The 22,554-nt window shown below is 39.0% G+C and overlaps 1 protein-coding gene across 1 annotated transcript in view; it reads left to right on the top strand.

Moving 5' to 3' along the window:
- MORC1 (MORC family CW-type zinc finger 1) overlaps positions 1 to 22,554 on the top strand; it is a 159,898-nt gene that overhangs the window by 82,937 nt on the left and 54,407 nt on the right. The window contains exons 16-17 of the mRNA XM_087439421.1: positions 1,277 to 1,382; positions 6,058 to 6,196. Coding sequence (XP_087295547.1) covers positions 1,277 to 1,382; positions 6,058 to 6,196 — 245 coding nt within the window. The remainder of the gene's footprint in view (positions 1 to 1,276; positions 1,383 to 6,057; positions 6,197 to 22,554) is intronic.

Raw genomic sequence — 22,554 nt, 5'->3', positions numbered from 1 at the left:
ATGTTAATCTCAGGGGCCGGCCTGGTGGCGTAGCAGTTAAGTTCATGCACTCCACTTCAGTGCCCCAGGGTTCACCACTTTGGATCTTGGGCGAGGACCTACTCACCGCTCATCAAGCCGTGCTGAGGCAGTGTCCCACATACCGCAACTAGAAGGTTGTGCAACTATGACATACAACTATCTACTGGGGCTTTGGGGAGAAAAAAGGGAAAAAGGATGAAGTTAGGCAACAGATGTTAGCTCAGGGCCAATCCTCAAAAAAAAAAGACTCTCTCATTAAAAAAAAAAAAGCTGTCAATTTAAAAAACAAATGTTGATCTCATCCAGAACACCTTCACAGACACACTCAGAATAATGTTTGACCAAATATGTGGGCACCTCATGGCCCAGTCAAATTGACATATAAAATTACCATCACAGATAATGTCTAGCAGTGTTGGTTTTTATCATTATTATTATGTCATTTAATTCTCAATAACTCTTTGAGGTAAGTACTAACATGAATCTCTTTTTACAGATGATGATACTGAATCATAAAGAAGTAATTTGTCCAAGATCATGGAGTAGTAAGTGGTGGAGCAGTCGAGGTTCTTAACCACTGTGCAAACTGCCTCTGTCTTAGATGAACAGAGAGAAGTGTTTACTTAAGAGCCATTAGAGTGTGTCTGGAGGGAATCCAGGATTAAAGTTGAGAATAGCCTGCAGAGAGTACAGTGCCTTGGCCCTAGAGCCAGGGAGGCACTGAAAGGGAGAAATGGACAAAGAAGTCAGCAACTGTAGACTGTAGAGTGGGATAAGAGGAGGGGAAAAGTGAAGAACAAGGAACTGTGTTCAGAGAGCTTGGTTTTCCTTGTTATGTTAGCCATGTGGTTGGAGATGGAAAGCCCTGTTGTCAGCAGATAGATAACAGGTCAGAGAAAATGGAAGTCAAGTCACTGGAAGTCTCCATGTGGTTTAAGAAGAGGTAGAGAGGGACGACCTATTACTGAAGATTTTTTTGGCAGAAAGTAGCAGAAACCAACTGGAAAGAACTTAAGCAATAATAATAATAATGATAACAATAACAAAAATACTAATAATTTATTGGTGGTGTCCTGGGGGAGCTCATAGAATTCTAGACTATTTGTGCCATCAAATATGATGGTATGTGATCAAGAATTCGCTTGTCTTTGAATCGAAAGCTCCTCCTTTTGGAACATGCAACCTGACATCTTACTGTGATACACTCACATCTTAATGTGGCCTCTCTTGTGTGTGATTTTGTTTTGATTATCAGATCTTTGCCTTAAATGGAGAGTCTTGCCTTCCTCTACAAATTATCAGGAAAAAGAATTTTTTGACATCTGGATTTGCGCTAATAATCCTAACCTCTTGGAAAACAGGTAGTTTTTGATAGTTTTCTAAAATTCTTTATCTATTTTCAATTCCTAAATTACGTATGTAAGAAACTGGAGAATGTCAATTTTAGCTTAGTAGCTATCATCCCTTCAAACTTTTTCTGGCCCCTTGCCACCTATGGAAAGATATTTCGTTAGTGTGCTTTTTCATCAAGATAAAAGAGAACTGGATGTAATTGTTGGCAAACGTTGTGGTGTGCAGGAGACCATGACCCGGTGTTTAGGAGTTCTGCCTTCCAGTTCATTTTCACACAGTATGCGACCTTATCATACAGGAGTCTAATCCAGAGGGTCTCCAGGGGCACTAAACTGTTAGACCATGTGCTTTTTCTATTTAAGGCATATATTGATTTCATTGCTTGTGCTCTTGGAGGAAGAAGTTCAGACTAAAACAGAAAAAAGACTGATTAAATATTGATGAATGTCAGTGTTATTACAAGCCCTTTTAGACTTACATTCTTTTCCTTGGTGGGGAGAGAGTTAGTACTCCCCTTTAGCAAAGGCACCTCTAAGTCAGGCAGTGCTTTCCACAGAGTTTTTTCTAAGTCCTTTGGCCTGGATAAGTGGATCAATATTGCTAATACAGACATTAGGGTAATAATTCCTATTTGCTTATTTTTATCCAGCCTTGAAAAAAGAAAAGAGCAAATAAAAAAAAATAAAAAAGAAGAAAACATTCAGAAACTGCTACTAAAACCCCTTCCACCCGGAGTCCCCAGGTTAATCATATTTGGAGACTAAGGAAAAATGTCAGTGGTGACAAGGGCCCTTAGATTTCACATGGCCCAGTGGTTTTACAGTCTCCCCTTCTTGGTTTGTGGAGCCAGTTTTGTATTTTTTCCAAATAAAATTTGTCTCAGACCCCAAATATATAAAATAGATAAATACAGAACTGTCCTGATTGAATTGGAGGCTGGGAATCTGGGGGCCAAAGGTATCCACTTCTCATTGCTGTTCCCGACTCTGCAGAAAGCCTGGAGCTCCAGGGAGCGTGACTACAAGCATGAATCTAGTCTCACTTCTTCCTTTTAGAGAAGTGAAAACTGAAGCCCAAATGGGGCTAAGAAACCTGTTCCTGACGCCGCTGGCCAAGGTCTTCTGATGCCTAACCTGACTTGGAACTGAAATATCTCTCAAATAGGAACAAAGTGTTGGCTCAGTTTCTATATGAAGAATAGTCTGATATGTAGTGTCATTGTCATTGTCATTATTTTCACCCAAGTGCTGTTTAACAGAAGTTTGTTGTTGTCGTTTTTTCAATTTCTGTGTGGAAAGGCTTGTGCTTGGAAATGTAAATAAAATTGGTCCAAGTCCTCATCCCTCAACAACAAAAAAAGAATAGTTAATGCTATTGATCACTTACTGTGAGCTAAGAACTTTTCATACAGAGTAGGGTAGCGTTTAGAGTTCAGACCGTGGGCCCAGACTGCCTGGGTTTGACTCCTGACTTCATCAGCCATGAAACCATGGACAAACGGTATAACCTCTCTTTAACTCAGCTTCCCATCACTTAGAATGAAGTGTAATAATAGTACCTTTGGCATCTTTTCTGGGTCCAGCTGAGCCCCTTGTAAGGACAATCTGCCAAGTGCTTGATCACTAGGGACCTCTTGATAACAAGCCAGGAGAATTTAGGCCCCTCCCCACAGATCTAACCATATACCTATGACTTCTTAGACCAGTCTTAGGAATTGTTGGACCCACAGAACTGGAAATCTGTCCTCTATAGCTTCCTTTGTCTCTGGCTCACCACTGCCCTTGAACTGGCACACTCTCACCCTCTTCTCCTTGAACGGTGGTGACGCCATCACAGAGCCTTGTAAAATTAGTTTCAAAGCTGCATTAATTCTGTCTCTTTTACACAGCAAAACACTTGTGACGACAGGCAAGATAAATTTAGCCATGTTGACAGAAAATTGATGGACCTGAAAAGCCTAAAATGCAAAAAAAATCTTCTTATATTTATAATTTCTTAAGTCTTTGATTCTTTAAATATACTGACGTAATTTTGACCATCTGTATTTCATTTCCACTGAGAAGATTAGGACAAAAAAATTTGCTTAGAGTGACAGCAAGAATATTTAGGGGAGATGTAAAGAAAAACTCCTGATTACTGGGGCACTTACTTAAGAGTTGACACTTCCTTTGTGGGAGATCTTTAACAGGGATGTAGATAGGAAGATTACCCAGGGAAGAGAAATTGATCTGATGACCTCGCTCAGTCCTCTGATTCAGTGTAGTAGGATGGGCTGTGCATACTTTGAGAATATGCCATGAAATAGCAAAACCCTGATATAGATGTGCCATTGGATTTGGATAGAATCACATAAAATAAGTGTATCTAAGTGATGACAAGTGAAGTATAGTTATTTATTAGGCAACATTCCATGAGAGGAAGAACAGAGTAATGGGGTGGAAAGTGGCATTGTCTATATTTACAGAAAATGTAGTTTATTGTCAGCAGTTAATTGCCAATTGTCAGCGGGGTTAATGCCAATGAACAGCATTTGAATAAACAATGTCTGTATAACCAGAACTTGGGCAGGAAACATAATAATAGCTCTCTCTTACATAGCAATTACATATGTAATCTCAGTTCATCTTTCTAATAACCGTATGAGCTTTCTCCATTTCTCAGAGGAGAAAACAGTGAGGCTAAGAGAGTTCCAATGACTTGTCCAGGATTCCTCCCTACAGCGGAAACTTGAAGCCAAGCATTTTGATGCAAAACCTGTACTCTTTCTGCCTTACCACACCGATCTCTGAAGGCGTCCTTTTACATTTCATGAAGCCTAATTCCAGTCAAATACTTTGTGGAGACAAAATACACCATTTTACAATTGGTAGTGTTCGCTGGTGACCCAGGCAGGGTAAAATGGAGCCATTCTTTTCCAGACCACTGAAGCTTCCTTTTGTTTTCTAGTTTGAGCACAGAGGGAGGCTATACATTTTTGTCACAGTACCCAAGAAATAGATAGAGGAACTCTTCCACTACACTCATGCTATGCATATGTCTGCATTGAAAATAGGGATCACCAGCAGGGTAAAAGTGATACATATCATTTGACTGAACCAAAAAGTCTGACTTTTGAAAAGGATGTTAAAAAATATCTATGGGTTGTATTGCCTATTAAAATTTAATTTGTTTCCAAAAATCTTGAAGACAATCAAATGGATTGCTTTTAATAAACTACTTGAGGTTTCTCTTTCCCGAATAAAAACTTGAAGCTGCCGCAAGGTTCTCTTCTCCCGTGAAATATAAACCTGGATAGGCACCGCCCCACAGAGGTCTTCGAATGAACGCTGCAGGTGGCTGTGTATCTAGTAGGTGTCCCCTGATTTATCTGCCACCTTTTTTTGAAAATAACAATAACAACAAATACCATATGTGGGTGGAATTAAGTGTTTTTTTCACAGTAGTAGTTGAATTTGATTGTAGTTCTTCACTCTTCTCTGTCCGTAGTGGCAGGAAAAATACATGCTGCGGCACTGAAAAACAGAGACATTGTGGGTTTGATCTACTTCACGTTTCCTGCACTGTTTCAGTTGGGAGAAGGCCCTCTGTCTATCTGTTCTCAGCCTCCTGCTCCCTCTCCTAGCCTAACACATGTCTATTTTATACAAAATTTGTCCCTTCCCCCCCTTTTTTGGTACTTATCAATTATAGAAAAACTTTTGTGTAAAGCAGCCTCTGAGAATTGATCTTCACTTTTTGCCCCACTCTTGCATGTCCCCAGCCATGAATCAAAGCCATGCCTACTGAGGGTTAACTTCTTATCCTTGCCGAGGTGAACAACGTAATGTCTTAGATTTTCAACACTTTGGTTAATTCAGCTCCCCAGAGCATAGCCACAAAACCAAAAGTTAGAAAAAAAAAAAAGGCCTCAAACCTTCCAAACCATATGTCTCAGAAGTCATTAGTATTTTTTGTAACCATAATGAGGGAAGCCCTCATCCACAGGCTGTTTATTGTCATTTGCATACAATTTTACTTGATTATATAATACATGTATTAACCCACATGTGATTAGAAACAGCAAGTCAGTAAGCTTGGGAAGCAGAGGGACCACCAGAAGCAGATACATTGAGAGCATCCAGGAGAGAAGCATGTTGCAGGCGGGGTCATCGGGGGCTATTTGATGAAGGGCACCACTACTCGGCTCCGTAACCCCTGAGACTATCACTGAGAACTGCATCACGTCACAGTGATCCTGAGTCCTCGAACAAAGGGTCCGCGTGTTTCAGAAGCAGGATTATTCCGTGTATCTTAGAAAGATGCATCGATTTCTATCCCAAATGTTTTGGGAAAAAAAATGTTTGGCAGTAATAAGTTTCAATTATCTAAAAAACATGTATGCAAAAGGCCTCATTTTATGATAATGCAGGATAAATGAAGCATGAGTAAATAATGAATATTCTCCCATTCTTGTAAATATATAGCACCCTCCACATTTGCCATTAAGCTCGTTTTTTTCCCATTAAGCTCTTTTCCATGCAAATTGAAATTTAAGGTCATGTTACCTAAAGTCATCAATACAGTGCTCTTCCTTTGTAGAAGACATAAAAAGTAACTCCTTGTAGAAGTAAATCATGTTTTACAGACAGTAAATAGTTTTATATTTTCTCCTGATGTTATCTCTTGTACTTGTTGATTGTGAAGCTGTCATCAGACAGAACGTCTACCTTCCATCCCCTTGGGCACGATGAGCACAGTATCACCATCAAAAAGTGAGAAAGAGAAGCAACTTCGAGAGTCGATCCAAAGGTATCAGAATCGACTGGCAGAACAGCAGCCCCGGGTGAGCTGTTCTTAATTCTTTCCAAATCTCCCTGACTCTTGAGCTATTGGTTTCATGTGTGCAAACTGACTAGTGTGGTTTACCCAAGTAAAATGTGTAGCCTGTTTTTTCCTTCCTTTTTGTCACCTCCTTTTAATTTTGGATCTAAGGACTATTCTAAAAGTGAACACAAGTACTTTAGGGCTCCAGAGAAGGGAGGAGAGTTCTTCAGAAAATAGCATATGTGTGATATCTAAGTCCACCTACACAACGGTGCATGTGATGAATAGGGGAGTTTATTCCCACTCTGCAGACGCACATAGAGCCTCATAGAGGTCAGCAGGTGTGTCCAAGATCAGTGGTCAAGACTGGGACACAAGTCTGTAGGACCCCAAGGGCTCTCTTTCATTAGGCTTCTTCCCTGAGGGTGGATTTTTGAGGTAATGAGTTGTTCTTTTAAAAAATATTAGCCTTTTTTTCTTAAAAGAAGTATATCTGTGTTAGAAGTAGTCTTTCCGTCTTGATTGTGCTAATAGTTACAGAAATCTATTTGTCAAAAATCATTGAACTCTATACTTAAAAAATGGATTTTGTAGTGTATGTATATTTTACCTCAATAAACATGACTTTTTTTAAATGCCAAAAAGATTAGCCTATTAGTACAGAAACTCTAAGTCATATTTAATTGTTAAGAAAATTTAAATAAAGCATTACTGTCAGTAAATGTAGGTAACCATGACAATTTCAAATGAAAGAAAAAGTGGCATGCAGAAATATTGTTTTACTCTCTTAACTCATGAAGTAGTTAGATCTCAGTTTACTTTATAGACTTAGCACCCAAATTCAGCATTTTATAGTTGTGCAGCCTGTCAGCTTCCTCACATAGAACATGAAGAGGTCAGCAGCATATGTCCAAATGTGTTGACTTTTCTGTAGGTGTCTGGAAATAATAATGCTCATTCGAATAGAAAATTCCCTTATGGAGCAGGAGTTAAGACACCCAGGCTTAACACCTTATTATGATGTGTATTCTTGGGTTCTTAGAAGATAAACTTTCTTTTCTACTCCAACTTCACCTTCTTACCTCCCCCACTTTGTTGGTGATCTGCCATGCAAGTCAGCCACCGCCTGGGATCACAACCAAAGACACCTGACACTCCCTGTCAGCCTGGAGTCTCAGGGTTTCTTTGGGGAAGACACTGAGTCACTTTGGAACACATTCTCCTCAGCATCCCCATCCGATAAAAGCAGCTCAACTTCCTACAATTCTTAGAGCCTCTAGACGTGGGTTTGATAACAGAGGTCAGAAGTAAAGGTATCGCAGCCTGTGGTTATTTTAATAAACAATGAGGTAAAGTCAAAGCTTTCCAATGTGGAATATTTTAATTTGTTTTGTTTATTCTTTTGTTTACCACTCCTTGTAGCTTTGTGAAGGCATTCAGCACATCCTGGACTGATTTTATCTTTATGGCAATCTCTGGATACATTATTCCCCATAGACGTCAGGGCTGCCCCTTGGATAGTGATAGTGCCAATCACAAAGTCTTAATTACCTTTGTGTTTGCTTGGGATTGGATGTTTTATTCATCACTGAGGTAGAGATTTTAATGGTAGCTGATGGAGTAACAGATTTGGGTCATCCGTTCTGCTTACTCTTTCTTTCTTGGTAGTTGACTTTTTCATAAAAATTTGGGCCAGGTTTATAAATTAGTCTGTTTCAAATATAAGCAAAGAAGTTGAGCAGTCCTTAAGTAGAAACCTACTCCCACCAGTTCAAAGGACATAAGACTCCTTACCATCCTCCCCTGCCCTCTTTTGTGAAAATAATCCAAACATCTTTAACACACTTCCAGCGCTCAGTGCCCTTAACTGACCCTGTTTTTGTGGTAGTCAAGGACAAGTTTGGTTAGGGTTCACCCAACCATGGGCAACCAGTTAATTTTGAGGTGGTCACTAAGCACACACTTGCCCTTGGGTCTGTCGCATGCTAGGCATTGTGAGGAATACAGAGTAAGTCTAATACCAGAATGTAAGCTCCATGAGTGCAAGGATAGTCTTGGCTCTGTCTGCTGTGAATCTGCATTACGTGAAACCGTGCCTGCCATATAGTACATACTCAATAGATGGTTGTGGAATCAATCAATAAAACATGCCCTCAGGTAATATGCAGTCCCTTTGTGGACCAAGTCTAATAGCTATTTAAAAATTAGCAACTACTCTAAGACAATACTAGTACAATACTTGTCTCATCATAACTAAAGCTACAATAGAAATTTATTACAAGGAGATATTGAGGGCAGCTTCAGTCAAAAAAGTTTCATAGAGGAAGTGGCACTTAACTTGTATCTTGAAGTCCATCTGGGGTAAACAGAGGGAAAAAACAGAGTATTCCAGGTGAGAAGCACATTATAAACGAAGACTTGGGGATGAGCACAGGCTTGTTCCTTCCTGGAACCCATCTTCTAAATCACATGTTAAACTTAACGTGTTTTTAAAAATAAACAGCGTTTGTATGACATATCTGTCATTTAAAAATTGTGTAACTCATTAATATGGTAATTAATGAATAGAAGACCTCTGAAAGGTGACTTCAACTCCCTTTCACAAAAATAATCCATGAAAGTATTCAAAAACTATTTTGGTGATAGCTGCCTAATGCCAGAAACAAGACTTAAAACCATCCAACGTTCAGTGTGAATTGACTCTCTTCCTGACTGCCTTTTAGAAAAAGCACTCTTTGAATACGACACAAAGCCAGAAAAACAGGGCATTGCTGCCATTCAGGTTCAGTGCCGATGGGATTCAGGTGTAGGGTAGACACCATGGGAAAATCAAGAACCGACTAGTGCGTCACCATCATTCACTGTGTCTGTTGGTGGTGCCCATTCTCTCAGTATCAGGAAATAATAAGACACATGCCAAGTCCTTGTGGTTTGTCCACTCTCTGTTCTCTCTTCCTGCCTCCCATTACCAATGCCCACCCACCCACTGACCAGACCTGGGGAGCAGATATAACAGTGACCTAAACCTGCACACCCCATTTCTTACTCTCTTGCATTTCAGCTTAATGGCAGAAGGCATCCTCAGCTGGAGAATGAAGAGCTGACTAGGTAAAGCAAAGACCTTTCTGGATCTTATATTCTGTGATCCTGGGTTTTCTGTCACTGACAACCAAGAGAGAGAATACCCATAGGAAGGTAGTATGGTACCAGTATCAGAAATCAGCAGCTACAGCCTCTCCACCCCTGGTACACCCTGCGGGTGTGTAGAATGACAAAGTCTAACTTTTGGGAGCACCACCCAGGATGCCGTCGTCAGAGAATGCTCCCAGTGAGTCAGAAAACTCTTCTGGTGGAAGAGGCATGGCAACGAGCAGATCTGGTCCTCTAGGAGAGAATGAAGTGGCTAGGTCCAAGCTGGCTTTTCCACAGATGGTATCTTATTTAATCCCCACAATGTTCCAGCAGTTCTATCAATTATAACAACAGAGGGAAGTGAAGATCAAAGAACTTGAATAACTTGAATCAAGTCACACATCTTTAAATGGTGATATTGGAATTTGTTTCCTTTTTGCCTAATTCCAGCACCCAGCTGTTCACAGTCTCATAGGATAAATACAGACAGAAAGAACATGAGAACATTTGCAAAGGCAACAAACTGATATATTGCAAATCCTTTTTGTTAAGGGAAATACATAAGTTCAGTAAACCTATTGGGACAGCACAAATTCAAGATGAAACTGATAAGCTGTGTCAGCAAGCCAAGACTCCGTTTATAAATCGTGCTTCTGAAACAGCCCATTCCCCTCTTTCTCCTTTCTAAAGAAATGAATGAGTAATCGGTTCCTAACCCTGTTTCCAGCTCATTCCTCATTACCTGCTGTTTTCTATTCCGAGTGACAGGTGCCACCTGCTGGCCAAACGATGAAGCATTTTCATTTTCGTTGTGTCTCTCTTGATTGCTCAGCTACTAATTGTGTATTACCTGGATAATTGCTACTCTGTGTTTCAGTAAACCTAGACAATAATTTTAAAATCATAAATTAGAGTTGCAAAATCAACTCGTCTGCATTTGAGAACTTTCCAGTCCTCAATTTTGTCCCTGTCTCAGTTTTAACTCACAACTTAGATTCTCTTCTACTTTCTAGTGTATTTACCAAACAATGAGTGAGGACTGTGTCATTATCATGCATGGGGAATACAGCTTTAGGTACATTTCATTCAGGGTTTTTTGGTACCACTTTAAATCCACTTGATGCCCTTGGTCATTACAAGACAGATGATAACTTGATTCCCTGAATGAAGCCTACTCTGTATTCACCCATTTGTACATTAGTGATGTTAATGGGTAGTATATTTATATAATCAATATGTTTGTGCAAATGTGCTGTATTGCTTCTGTATTCTCTAGGTCTTTGTGGGTTAATCTTTTCTGATTAATATTAATTTCTTATTCTACAGTCCAGGCTCTCTCTAATCTGACACTATTTCCTTTTCTGCATTAGTTTCTTCTCTTCTGCAGGATTCTCTCACTGAGCTGCCCACGTTCCTTATGTGTGCTCACCACTTCACACTGTTCTAAGAGCCTTCGCTGCTGCCATTTTGTCTAAAGTGGCCTCTTCCCCTTCCCTAGTCCTTCGGGATCCAACACTAATGTCATTCCTGTATGAAGTCGTTTCCCATTTCCCCACCTGTAAAAACATCTCCTTCCTTCCAGTTCCCTTTGACCTGGATGCCTGTCTTTCTTAGGACAAGTTTTACTTTCTACCTGGTATTACAGTTACTTGTGTATCTGATCTGTCTCCTATATTAGACCATAAGCTTTTTGAAAAAAGGGACCATTTTTATTCAACTTTGCATTCCCAACAACACCTAACCCTGCTCCTTTCCCATGATAGGTATTTACCAAACAATGAGTGAAGGATTGAAGCAATAATTTGATTTATGCAGAATTCTTCACAAATAGGTACAAAAATGAATATTTTTCTTTTGGTTGGATTGGTTGACTCTATATAGGTTAGACTTAAAATCTTCTGCTTATATTATTGGAGACCACAGTGTTCTCATACTTGGTCAAAATAAAGTGTTGCCTTTGAATGGGAGTACAGAGACTGTGCTTGGATTTCATTTGTCATGTTCATAGTCTTTGTATAAAATGAATAGCCTTTGTAAAATTCCCTGCCTGTTGAAAAGGAGCTCCATCAGTAGCATTCTGTTCTTTTGCAGTGCTCATGTGGACACAAAAATATGAAATAGTTTAATCTGGCAATTCCCACATTGATTGTTTTAGCAGTAAATGTAGAGCAAAGAAGGCTTGATGAACTTTTAGCTGTGTTTTTCAAATTGAAATGGCATATCTGAGTACAACCTTGAAATGAAGAATGTGAATACATTTTTCCATTTAGAATTTAATCTTTTCAATGTGTCATTGTTGTGTAGGATGCTGAGATTTCAAATGTGTGTAACTACAGAGACAGACGCCTTGGAAAATATATTTATTCATCAAGCATACTTTTCAGCTTCCTTACGTAAACTGCCATGATCTAAAATTTATGACATCTAAAGACCCTTGTCTAACAAGAGGCTATTATACTCACTGTAGTTGAAATATTTTACTTTATTTCTCTTGCTGCAAAGATCTCATTTCTCTATAGTGATGCATTGCTTTTCCAAAAGGGATAATGCATAATATATTCACACTGTGGGTCCTGTGTTCACAGCATGGCAAATGAGATGTGAAAAGAATTGCTTATGATGAACTAGTTTAGAAGTTCCTTGAAGGCAGCTGTCATGTGGTCTTTTTCCCGTGTACCTCCCACCACCACACCTGGCTCAGTGTTGGGCACAGGAGGTCTAACAAAAGCTCCTCAACTTCTTAACTTGATGACTTGAATAAATATAGTTTCCAGATTACTTTGTTACTCATGCTTTCTTGAGGAGCTGATGTCACACTGCCTGACAGAACAGCATTGTAGTTTCCTAAACGAACAGGGACAGCACCAGCAGTTAGAGGGACATCAGAACAGCCTGTATTCAGGGCACAGTGTGGTGTGGGGAGACCAGGATCATCCCTGCTCCTGGCTTCGTAAGTCAACTTATTCTGCCCTAGAGGTTGGGACGAAGGAATACCATCCACTGTTTTCTGCTCCTGGGTGTCACAGAAGTGACTGAACGCTGCTGTTGAGGGGCAATAGGAATGCAAGTCCTCTCTAATCTGGATGAACTCATCCTTCATCCTTCCGAGAAATACAGAGTAGCTCTGACAGTGGCAGGCAGTCCTGTCACATTATATCCCTCTATTTGCATGTCAGTCATTCCTATTCACATTTGCAGAGATGGAGAGAAGCAGAGGTTCAGGTGTGTTGCCTGAAATGATTTTCACTACAGGGAATATTAATTTGGGTTTCAATGCAAATATACGTGTTTGATCTTTGCCCTACAAAAATTCCTTTAAGCACCTGAACTCCATGAACCCCATGTCTCATGTGCTTTGATTTATCCTTGTCAAACCTTTGCCTCCTGATCATATTTTTGGTCTGAGTCTGGTTCCTTCCTCCAGTATGTTCAGACTCTATTACATGTGAGTTCTGTTGTCCACCTCGCCCTGGACTAACAAGAGCTTTGACCCTCTTCCTCCTTCCGTCAGTCTTGCCTGACCAGGCCCAGCCTTCTAACGAAGGTGGTGGCGGTCTCTCGACACACCTGGGGACCCTGATCTGATGTTTATCCATGAATTTTGCTTCACAATGATCTATAATCATCCTTCCTCTATTCAGAGAATCTACAAGAAGGTCTAACCAAGACCACTAGTAATAGTTCCTGACATTTGAAAATAACCAAGTATTATTTAAAATGCTTCTGAATGAGGGCAGAACTAGTTTTTTTGGAGCCTGAGGTTTATACAATTTTGGGGACCCCCTTCAAAAAAGAAAATGCAAAATTTGTAAATATTAAGATAGGGACAGGGCCATGGAAGGGGCCTGTGTAAGAAAGGGGTCCTGAAGTTGAAGCTTCATTTGCTTCATCATTTATCTGCCACTCGTTTCTGCGTACGCTATGCCATTTGATCGCCATTAGGTTTTTTTGTAGTAAAAGATAATTGCATACTTTTCATATTTCCAGTTCCCTTCTTCTCTGAAATTTCTTCCCCAGGATTTCCATGATTATATGTATTTTGGTGAATTCTAAAACTACCCTGAATGGTTGCTGTAACTGTACACATTACACAGATGAGGAGACACACGTGAGAAGGCTGAATGGAAGGCTCAAAGGATAATATAGCACTCAGAACGTGCCCCCGCTGGAGGTGCTTTAAATGTACTGACTCATCTAATCCTTAGGACAGTCCTATGATTTCTGCAATTCCTGGTTTATAGATGAGGAAACTGAGGCACAGAGACGTAGCTTGCCAAGGGTGGAGTTAGGAAGCCGCAGGACTGTGATTTCCCCCGACACAGGCAGGCTGCAGACTCCTTGCTCTGTTACTGAACATACCGCCTCTCCAGCTAAGGTCGCAGAAAGAAGGCAGGCATGGAGCTGCATCTAAAATGCGACACTGCGTCTCAGATCAGAGCTGTTTGAACTACTCTGCTATCCTGCTTTCAGTTGGATTGATAGCTCTTCAGTGTGGGAGAAATTGAGAAATTAATGCCTAATAGTAATCAGAATTTTTCCTTTTGAAGAGCTCTGTCTACATGAGGCAGATTTGGAGGGCGGTGGTCGTTTTGGAAAGCTGTACAGAAGGACGGATGCTCAGGGGCTCTTGAAAGAAGGAGGCGGAGGCACCGGGATGTGGTGGACAGCCCTGCCTGGGGTCAGGGTCCCTGACTTCAGGTCCTGGCTCTGTTGTATATAAGCAGCAGACCTGTCTGATGTCACTCGTCCTTGATCCTAGTGACCCCCCAGCCCACTAGAAAGAAGGGGATTAAACCAGATATTTGCAAAGACCCATCCAAATTTTAAAGGCTGTGTGTATTGCTCATCTTCATTTATAAGCTGTTAAGTTTTAAATATCTATATTTATTAATTTTATTCTGAATGCAAACATGAGGTTTCTGGAACAGAGCAGATTATTATTTAATTATAGCGAATAATCATGCCGATTCCCTTTTGTCCCACTTTGTACCCCCGGGGCAACGGATGAGATGAGTGAGATCAGATATTATCCTACATGTACTGGGGTTTGTACCACCGGCAAGGAACACTGTGAAAATTGAGTCCGAATGTTTAAATAGGTGAGGGACAGTCACCTCCCTACGCCCCTCCTCACACACACTTCTTGGCTGTTTGGGAAGGATCCCAGGTTCTTATTCTTACCTTTTGGAATATAAATAAATCTCTGGGGGGAAGATAAGACCAGCTTCTCCAGCTTTACAACCCAAGCGATGTCTCCCTGGTCCCAGATCTCATTCCTCTCTTAAAATGTAAACACATACCTCCAGGGAGGTACATCTCTGTGATGCTCTCTCACTGATAATTAATCATAAATTAAATTCCAAGATTTGTTCTTCTAGTCCAGGTCTCAAGTTTTAGTAAAATTTGATCAGAAAGCCCTAATGGTACAGAAATGTAAAAATATTTTCTCTACAGTCCCACAAAGCACTGATGCAGAATTAGAAGGGAGAATCCCCTGCCTTCCAGGGCTGTGAGTCTATAATGATTGGACCACCTGTATGAGAATGTCGCATGTCTGTGGAAATGCAGATTCCCGGGATCTCCAGCAGGCTGACTGGACAAGAATCTCTGGGGCTGGAGCCTTGGAGTCTACATTTCTGCCCAGCTCCCCAGATGGTTATTTTGCATCACAGATATTCTCTCCTTTATTCCTAGGTTAAGGATCCCTATTTTCTGTTGCCAGAAATACTTCATCTTATGCAGCTCTTGCTGATTCAGTGTGCAATTTTCAGGACTTCCCAAACATGTAAAAAAATGTAACAGTCCTGCTGGGAGAGTTTATCAGTGTCATATAAAAATAAATACTGATATTAGCAAGCTTTCTGGGGTGGTGATGATTCTTTGAAATCTGAAAATATGATGGTCGTGATAAGAAAAGGTGCTATTATTAGTAAACAACTATTCATTAAGTAACAGAGACAGAATTTGAAGCAGATTAACTGTGTTATATAGTTTTCTGTTTTACAAAAAATGCAAAGATGTAAAAATGTGTTCCTCAAATAAAAAAGAATATAAGTGATTTTTAAAAAGATATTTTAAAAACTATAGGCCAACTGCATAACTAGTGCTGAAAATTTCCATCTATCTGTTAGTAGAAATGTATCTATTGGTGGAACTAACTAATTTAGGAGGGAAAACTTTTGGAGGAACTAGTAACATTTTCCATTAAGGGCAACTTCCTTTGGTACACTTAACATGTGCCAATTCATTTTAGTTCACTAAGTATATGTGTATCCTTGTTTCCACAGAAGATGTTTCAGTAGATAAAACTGAAATATCTCGCTTTTTGTCTTAATGCTTTAGAAAACTTTCTCCTAATCTTATTTTTTAGTGTTTTGCTTTGGTCTTTTCCTTTCAATTCTGGTAGATTATCAAGTTTGCAAGTATTACCTCTGTATTTATTACGATCTGGTCATTACATTAAATCCATTGTTTTTTGTGTTTTTTTAAAGACTTTTTATTTTTTTTGGAGTAGTTTTAAGTTCGCAACAAAATTGAGAAGAAGATACAGAGATTTCTCCTATACCTCCCGCCCCCACGCATGTATATCCTCCCCATTATCAGCATCTGCAGCCAGAGTGGTATGTTTGTTACAATTGATGAACTGACATTGACACATTGTAATCATCCAAAGTGCATAATTTACCAGAGGGCTCACTCTTGATGTTGTAGATTCTATGGGTTTGGACAAAGATATAATGACATATCTCCATCATTATGGTATCATACAGAATATTTCCACTGCCCTAAAAATCCTTCCTCTGTGCTCTGTCCCTTCATCCACCCCCACTCAACCCCTGAACACCAGCGCTCTTTTTACTGTCTCCATAGTTTCGCCTTTTCCAGAATGTTATATAGTTGGAGTCATTCATTATGTAGACTTTTCAGATTAGCTTCTTTCAGTTAGTAATATGCATTTAAGTTTCCTCCATGCCTTTTCATGGCCTCATAGTTCATTTATTTCTATTGCTGAAAAATATTCCATTGTCTGGATGTACCACAGTTTATCCATTCACCTACCAAAAGATGTCTTGGTTACTTTCAAGGTTGGGCAGTTATGAATAAAGCTGCTATAAACATCCATGGGCAGGTTTTTGTTTGGACATACATTTCAACTCTTTTCAGTAAATACTAAGGAATGCTATTGCTGGATCATATGGTGAGAGTATGTTTAGCTTTGTAAGAAACTGCCAAACTGTCTTCCAAAGTGGCTGTACCATTTTGTGTTCCCATCAGCAATGAATGAGTGTTCCTGTTGCTCCACATCCTTGCTGGTATTTGCTGTTGTCGATGTCCTGGCTTTTGGCCATTCTAATAGATGTGTAGTGATATCTTATTATTGTTTTAATTTACATTTTCTTGATGACATATTGTGGAGCACATTTTAATAAGCTTACTTGCCATCTGTATATCGTCTTTGGTGAGGTATCTGTTAAGGTCTTTGGCCTATTTTTTAATTGGATTATTTGTTTTGTTATTGTTGAGTTTTAAGAGTTCATTGTATCTTTTGGATAACAGTCCTTTATCAAATGTTTCTTTTGCAAATATTTTCTCCCACTCTGTGGCTTGTCTTCTCATTGCCTTGATCCATTGGTTTTTATAACTTAAAAGAAGTTGCTCACATCGGCAAGAAAAGTTTCTGAGAGGAAGCCAGGTGGGTTGAGGGGTCGATGAAAAGGAGAGAAGTGGGAGCCATGAGAAATGAGGTACTTTAGGAAATTTTGTATTAAAGAGGCAGAGAAAGATAGAGTTGCATCTAGAGAGTTGGGTAGAGTTGAGGTAAATTTGTGGTTGAGAGAGATTTGAAAATGTTTCTGAACTAAGAGAAAGGAGCCAGTGAACTTGAAGGAACTTCACAGTAGAGTTGAGGCCTGATTGATGTAGAAAGATTCCAGCAAAGACAGGAAGGAAGGATTACTAGGAGCCAGATAGAGAGTTTGCGTTAGGGTAAGAGGGGAGACATTTTCTCCTCTGAGATTGTGGGAGAGAAGTTAAGGGTGTTCACATACACCTAATAACCACATTTCATTTTCTCTAGAGAAGAGTCAGGGCTATCTTCTGACAGTGACAAAGGGTATGATAAATTGAGAGGAAAGAGAGGAACTGAGGGAATAATAAAAGTTTCAAAAGCTGTGAAGAGCATTGATAATAATCCTGAGAGACTAGAAGAACTGTAAATCATAAGGAAGTAAAGGGATTTCAGAGCTGGATAATTTTTAAGAGATGGAAAAACTGGCATAAATTGACTTAACCTGAGCAATCCCTGGAGTTACAAGTTAAAGGCAGATATTTGATGAAATTAAGGAAAAAGATAAACAGGACTTGGATGGGTAGGAAAATTGGGACCAATATTCTTAAGGGTATGGTGCACCTTTACGTAAATATAATGAAATTAGTCACTGACTGTAGGAAAACTTCCTGGGTGTAGAAATAAGGGGAGAAAAGTGTCCAGTGCAGCTATCTTTGAATGCTTCTACCCCCATCTACTGCTGTGTGCTTCCTGTGGTAAGTGAATTTTGCCTTTATGTGGAGGCGTTATTACTGGAGGTCATTTCAGTCCCTGGTATTGGCTTCTGGATTCCCTTAAAATGTTTTATTTGACCATCATTATTGATGTTTTTCTATTCAAAGTGTAGTGTAGACATTTTTGCTGTGTCTTTCTATAATGTCTGAAGTTCTTTAGAAACGCAATTCTGAAATTAACATAAAAGAGGAACATTTATGGAATTTATAAAAATTTTTATTTACTCACAACTTCAGTGATGTGGTTAGTTATTCAGGTCAAAACTCATTACAATAAAACTATATAGCAAAAAGTAATTATCTTTAAGCTAGCACCAAAAATGATGCAAACCCCAAAATTTAATTATATCATATATCATTACTAGGCTAGGCTCAATCCACTTATATCAGAAGCAAGACTCATCCTAGGGTGATCCAGTCACCACAAGAGAGTATACACTGGCATTTTATATAAAGCATCTCAAGATGTGATAATATCTGACAGGTGGTGGAGAAGTAGTCACAATATGGATCCAGAATAGACTCATGGCAGTGTCTTCAACTGTGGAGGAGGTGAGCAACAGGCTCTGGGAGCATCTGTTTCTCCTGTCAATCATCACCATTTTATTGAGTACCCATAAAGTGCTAAATATTTTGCTAGGTACTACAGATAAAAAATGAGCTTGGAAGTTCACAATCTATTGAGAGAGACACATATGTTAACACGTCGTGTCAGTGATAACTAAGACAGTGTGATATATACCATGGTAAAGCTAGGTGAAAGTGTTGTAGGAGACTTCTGGTGTAAATGTGGCTGTATAGACTTAGCATCTTCCCATTCTTTTTCTGGAAGCCTTCTAAGAGCAATAAGGAAAATAGAAAACAAAGACGTAAACTCAAATTTCAGTCACACTAGGAGACATATGCCAAAATATCACTCAGGGCTGCTCAGAGCAGTCAAGATAATGCAGGAACTCCACAGGAGGAAGAGAAACGAAATGGAAGAAAGAGCCCACAACAGCACATCTAAAGAATCAATACAGAGACACTTGCTGAAGAAGGGTACATCTAGAGATGGAAAGGCTATGGCCATTGTCTACAATAGCCAGGAGGCAACAGGAACCTCACTGGACCTGCTGTGGTTCACAGAAGTAGAAGGTGTGGAATGCACATGAAAGTACTCAAAAAAGTATTTGCAGATACAGTGTTTTTTTGTAAAGATGAGGAGAAAAGAAGTTTTGCTTGTGGAAAAACAGAAAAACCCGCCTAGAATCTTATTCTCCATCTACCCTTCCTCTGGCAAAGAGCTAGTCCTGGAAAACCTAACTCTTAAAATGATGTGTTTAAGAAATTAACTAGCAGCTAAACAAGATATCATACAAAAAAAGAAAAAAATTCCAGTAAAATATAAATAAAACACCATATAAATGTATAACGTATAAATAAGATATCATAAGAACAAGGGGAAAATATCCACTTAAAAAAAGAAGCAACTACATCCATTTCAGATAAAAAAAAACTCTCAGCAAGTTAGGAACAGATCGAAACTCCCTCAGTGTGATAAAGGGCATCTACTAAAAACTTACTGCTAAAATTGTACCTATTAGTGAAAGATTCAAGTCTGTTCCCCTAAGATTAGGAATTAGACAAGGAGATTTGCTCTCACTACTCGAATTCAGCATTGTACAGGAGGTTCTAGACACTGCAAGAAAGAGAGAAATATAAATAAAAGGCATTCAGATTGCAAAGTAAGAGGTAAAACTTTTTCTTTTCATAAGTGATCGTCTATGTAGAAAATCAGATGGAATCTATACAGAAGTTACTAGAACTAGTGAAATGAGCTTATAGTAAGGTTGCAGGATATAAAATCAGTATATATAAAAAAGACTATTCCTACATACTAGCAGAAAACAATTGGAAATTGAAATTAAAAAACAATACCTTTGGGCTAGCCTAGTGATCTAGTGGTTAAGTTTGCCCTCTCCACTTTGGCGGCCTGGGTTTGCAGGTTTGAATCTCAGGCATGGATCTACACACCCGTTCATCAAGCCGTGCTGTGATAGGTGTCCTACATACAAAATGGAGGAAGATGGCCACAGATGTTAGCTCAGGGCCGATCTTGCTCACCAAAAAAAAAGAAAAAAAAAATTTCCAATAGCATTAAAATATATGAAATACTTAGGGATAGGACAAAAGATGTGCAAGACCTATACACTGAAAACTACAAAACATTGCTGAAAAAATTGAAGAAATAAATGGAGAGAGAACCTATGTTCATGAGTAAGAAAACTCAATATTGTTAAGACGTCACTTCTCCCCACTTGGTCTATAGATTTAACCCAACCTCGATCAAAATTCAAGCAAGCTTTTTTGTTAGAAATTGAAAAACTTATTCTAAAATTCATATGGAATACAAAGGATTTAGAATGCTCAAAATAAATTAGAAAAAAAGCAAAGTTGGAGAACTGACATTACCTAATTTCAAGACTTCTTATAAACCTACAGTAATCAAGACAGTGTGGTATGGGTGTAAAAAGAGACAGATAAAGCAATGGAACAGACTAGAGTCCAGAAATAGACCACACATATATGGTCAGTTGTTTTTCAACAAAGGGATCAATGTATTTCAATGGGAGAAAGAATAATCTGTTCAACAAATGCTACCAAAACACTTGGATAACCTTATGCCCCCCTTGAACCTTGACTCTTAGCTCAAACTGTATACAAAAATTATCCTGAAATGGATCGTAGGCCTAAATGTAAAAGCTAAAACTATAAACCTTCTAGAAGAAAATAAAAGAAGAAATTTCAATGACCACCTAGGGTTTGGAAAAGATTTCTTAAATATGGTACAAAAAGCGTGAGCTATATAAAGCAAAATTTAACAAATTGGACTTCATAAAAATTAAAGAAACTTTTTCTCTTCAAAGGACACAATTAAGAAATTGAAAAGTCAAGCCACAGACTGGGAGAAAAATATTTACAAAACAATATCTGACACTAGACTTGTATCTAGACTATATAAAGAACTTTAAAACCTCAATAATAAGATGACAAACAACGCGATGTAAAAATAGGCAAAATATTTGAACAGATACTTCACCAAAGGAGATATACAGATAGTAAATAAACACATGATTGTAAGCATATGTCTACACAAAAATCTCATATGCTCTTAGCAGTTTTGTTTATAGTAGCCAAAACCTGGAATCTACCCAAATGACCATCGGTAGTTGAAAGGACAAATTCTAGTATGTCCATTTCAGTGGAATACTACTTAGCAATAAAAAGAAGTGAACTATTGATCCACATAGCAATATGGATTAATCTCAAAATTCTTCCTAGTGAAAGAAGCCAGACAAAAAAGTTGCATGCTGTATGATTCTACTTAATATAAAATTCTAGAAAGTGCAAAAAAAGTGAGAGAAAGCAGATCAGTCGATGCCCATGGGTGGGCTGAGGATAGGAAAGGGTAGGGAGGGATCACAAAAGAGCACAAGGAAACTTTTGAGGATGATCAATATGTTCATTATCTTGATTATTATGATAGATTCATGGGTTTATACATATGCCAATTTTTTTTTTTTGAGGAAAATTGGCCCTGAGCTAACATCTGCCAATCCTCCTTTTTTTTTTTTTTCACTGAGGAAGACTGGCCCTGGGCTAACATCCATGCCCATCTTCCTCCACTTTATATGGGATGCCACCACAGCATGGCTTGACAAGCGGTGTGTTGGTGCATGCCCGGGATCTGAACCAGCGAACCCCGGGCCGCTGCAGCAGAGCGCATGCAGTTAACCGCTTGTGCCACCAGGCCGGCCCCATACATATGCCAAATTTTATCAAATTGTACACTCAAATTATGTTCAGTGAGTTGTATGTCAATTATATCTCAAAAAAGCTGTAAATTTTGAAAAAGAAAAATGTTGACACAAAGCAAAAGGAAATTATACATATAAATTTATACATAAATTTTTAAGAACTCAAGCGAAAAAAAGTCATTTTTATGAAGAAAAATCTCAAAGAAGAAATACAAGAATTCAGGAAGAGATGTTAAAACAACAGGAAATGGGGGCTGGCCCGGTGGCATAGCTGTTAAGTTCACGCACTCCACTTCAGCAGCCCAGGGTTCGCAGGTTTGGATCCCAGGCATGGACTGATGCACCATTTGTGAAGCCATGCTGTGGCGGCGTCCCATATAAAGTAGAGGAAGATGGGCATGGATGTTAGCCCAGGGCCAATCTTCCTCAGCAGAAAGAGGAGGAATGGCAACAGATTCAGGGCTAGTCTTCCTCACACACACAAAACAGCAGGAAATGATGAAAATGAAACCTGATTTGGTAGAATAAATGAAATCATACAATTGGAAAGAACACCAGGGCAAATTATCACTCTGGTAAACATAGGGGGATATAGAGCAGAGGTCAGCAAACTATTATCCATGAGCCCACTACCTATTCATATATGGCCCTTGAGCTAAAAATAATGTTTACTTTTTTGGATGGTTGGAAAAAAGAAGAATATGCAACAGAGGCTGTATGTGGCGTGCAAAGTCTAAAATATTTACTATCTAGCCCTTTACAGAAAAAGTTTGGTATCCCCTGCTATAGAGGATAAAAGTGAAAAATAAAATGAATAGAAATTAAGAATGAATTGCTTAAAATTACAAAGAAAATGATAATAGGAGTAGGAAAAGGAGATACA

The sequence above is a fragment of the Ceratotherium simum genome, chromosome 15 (genome assembly GCF_057802395.1).
Source record: "Ceratotherium simum simum isolate JZ-2026a chromosome 15, ASM5780239v1, whole genome shotgun sequence".
Classification (NCBI taxonomy): domain Eukaryota; kingdom Metazoa; phylum Chordata; class Mammalia; order Perissodactyla; family Rhinocerotidae; genus Ceratotherium; species Ceratotherium simum.
The sequence above is the reverse complement of the archived record's forward strand: the minus strand, read 5'-3'. Positions and strand labels throughout refer to the sequence as shown.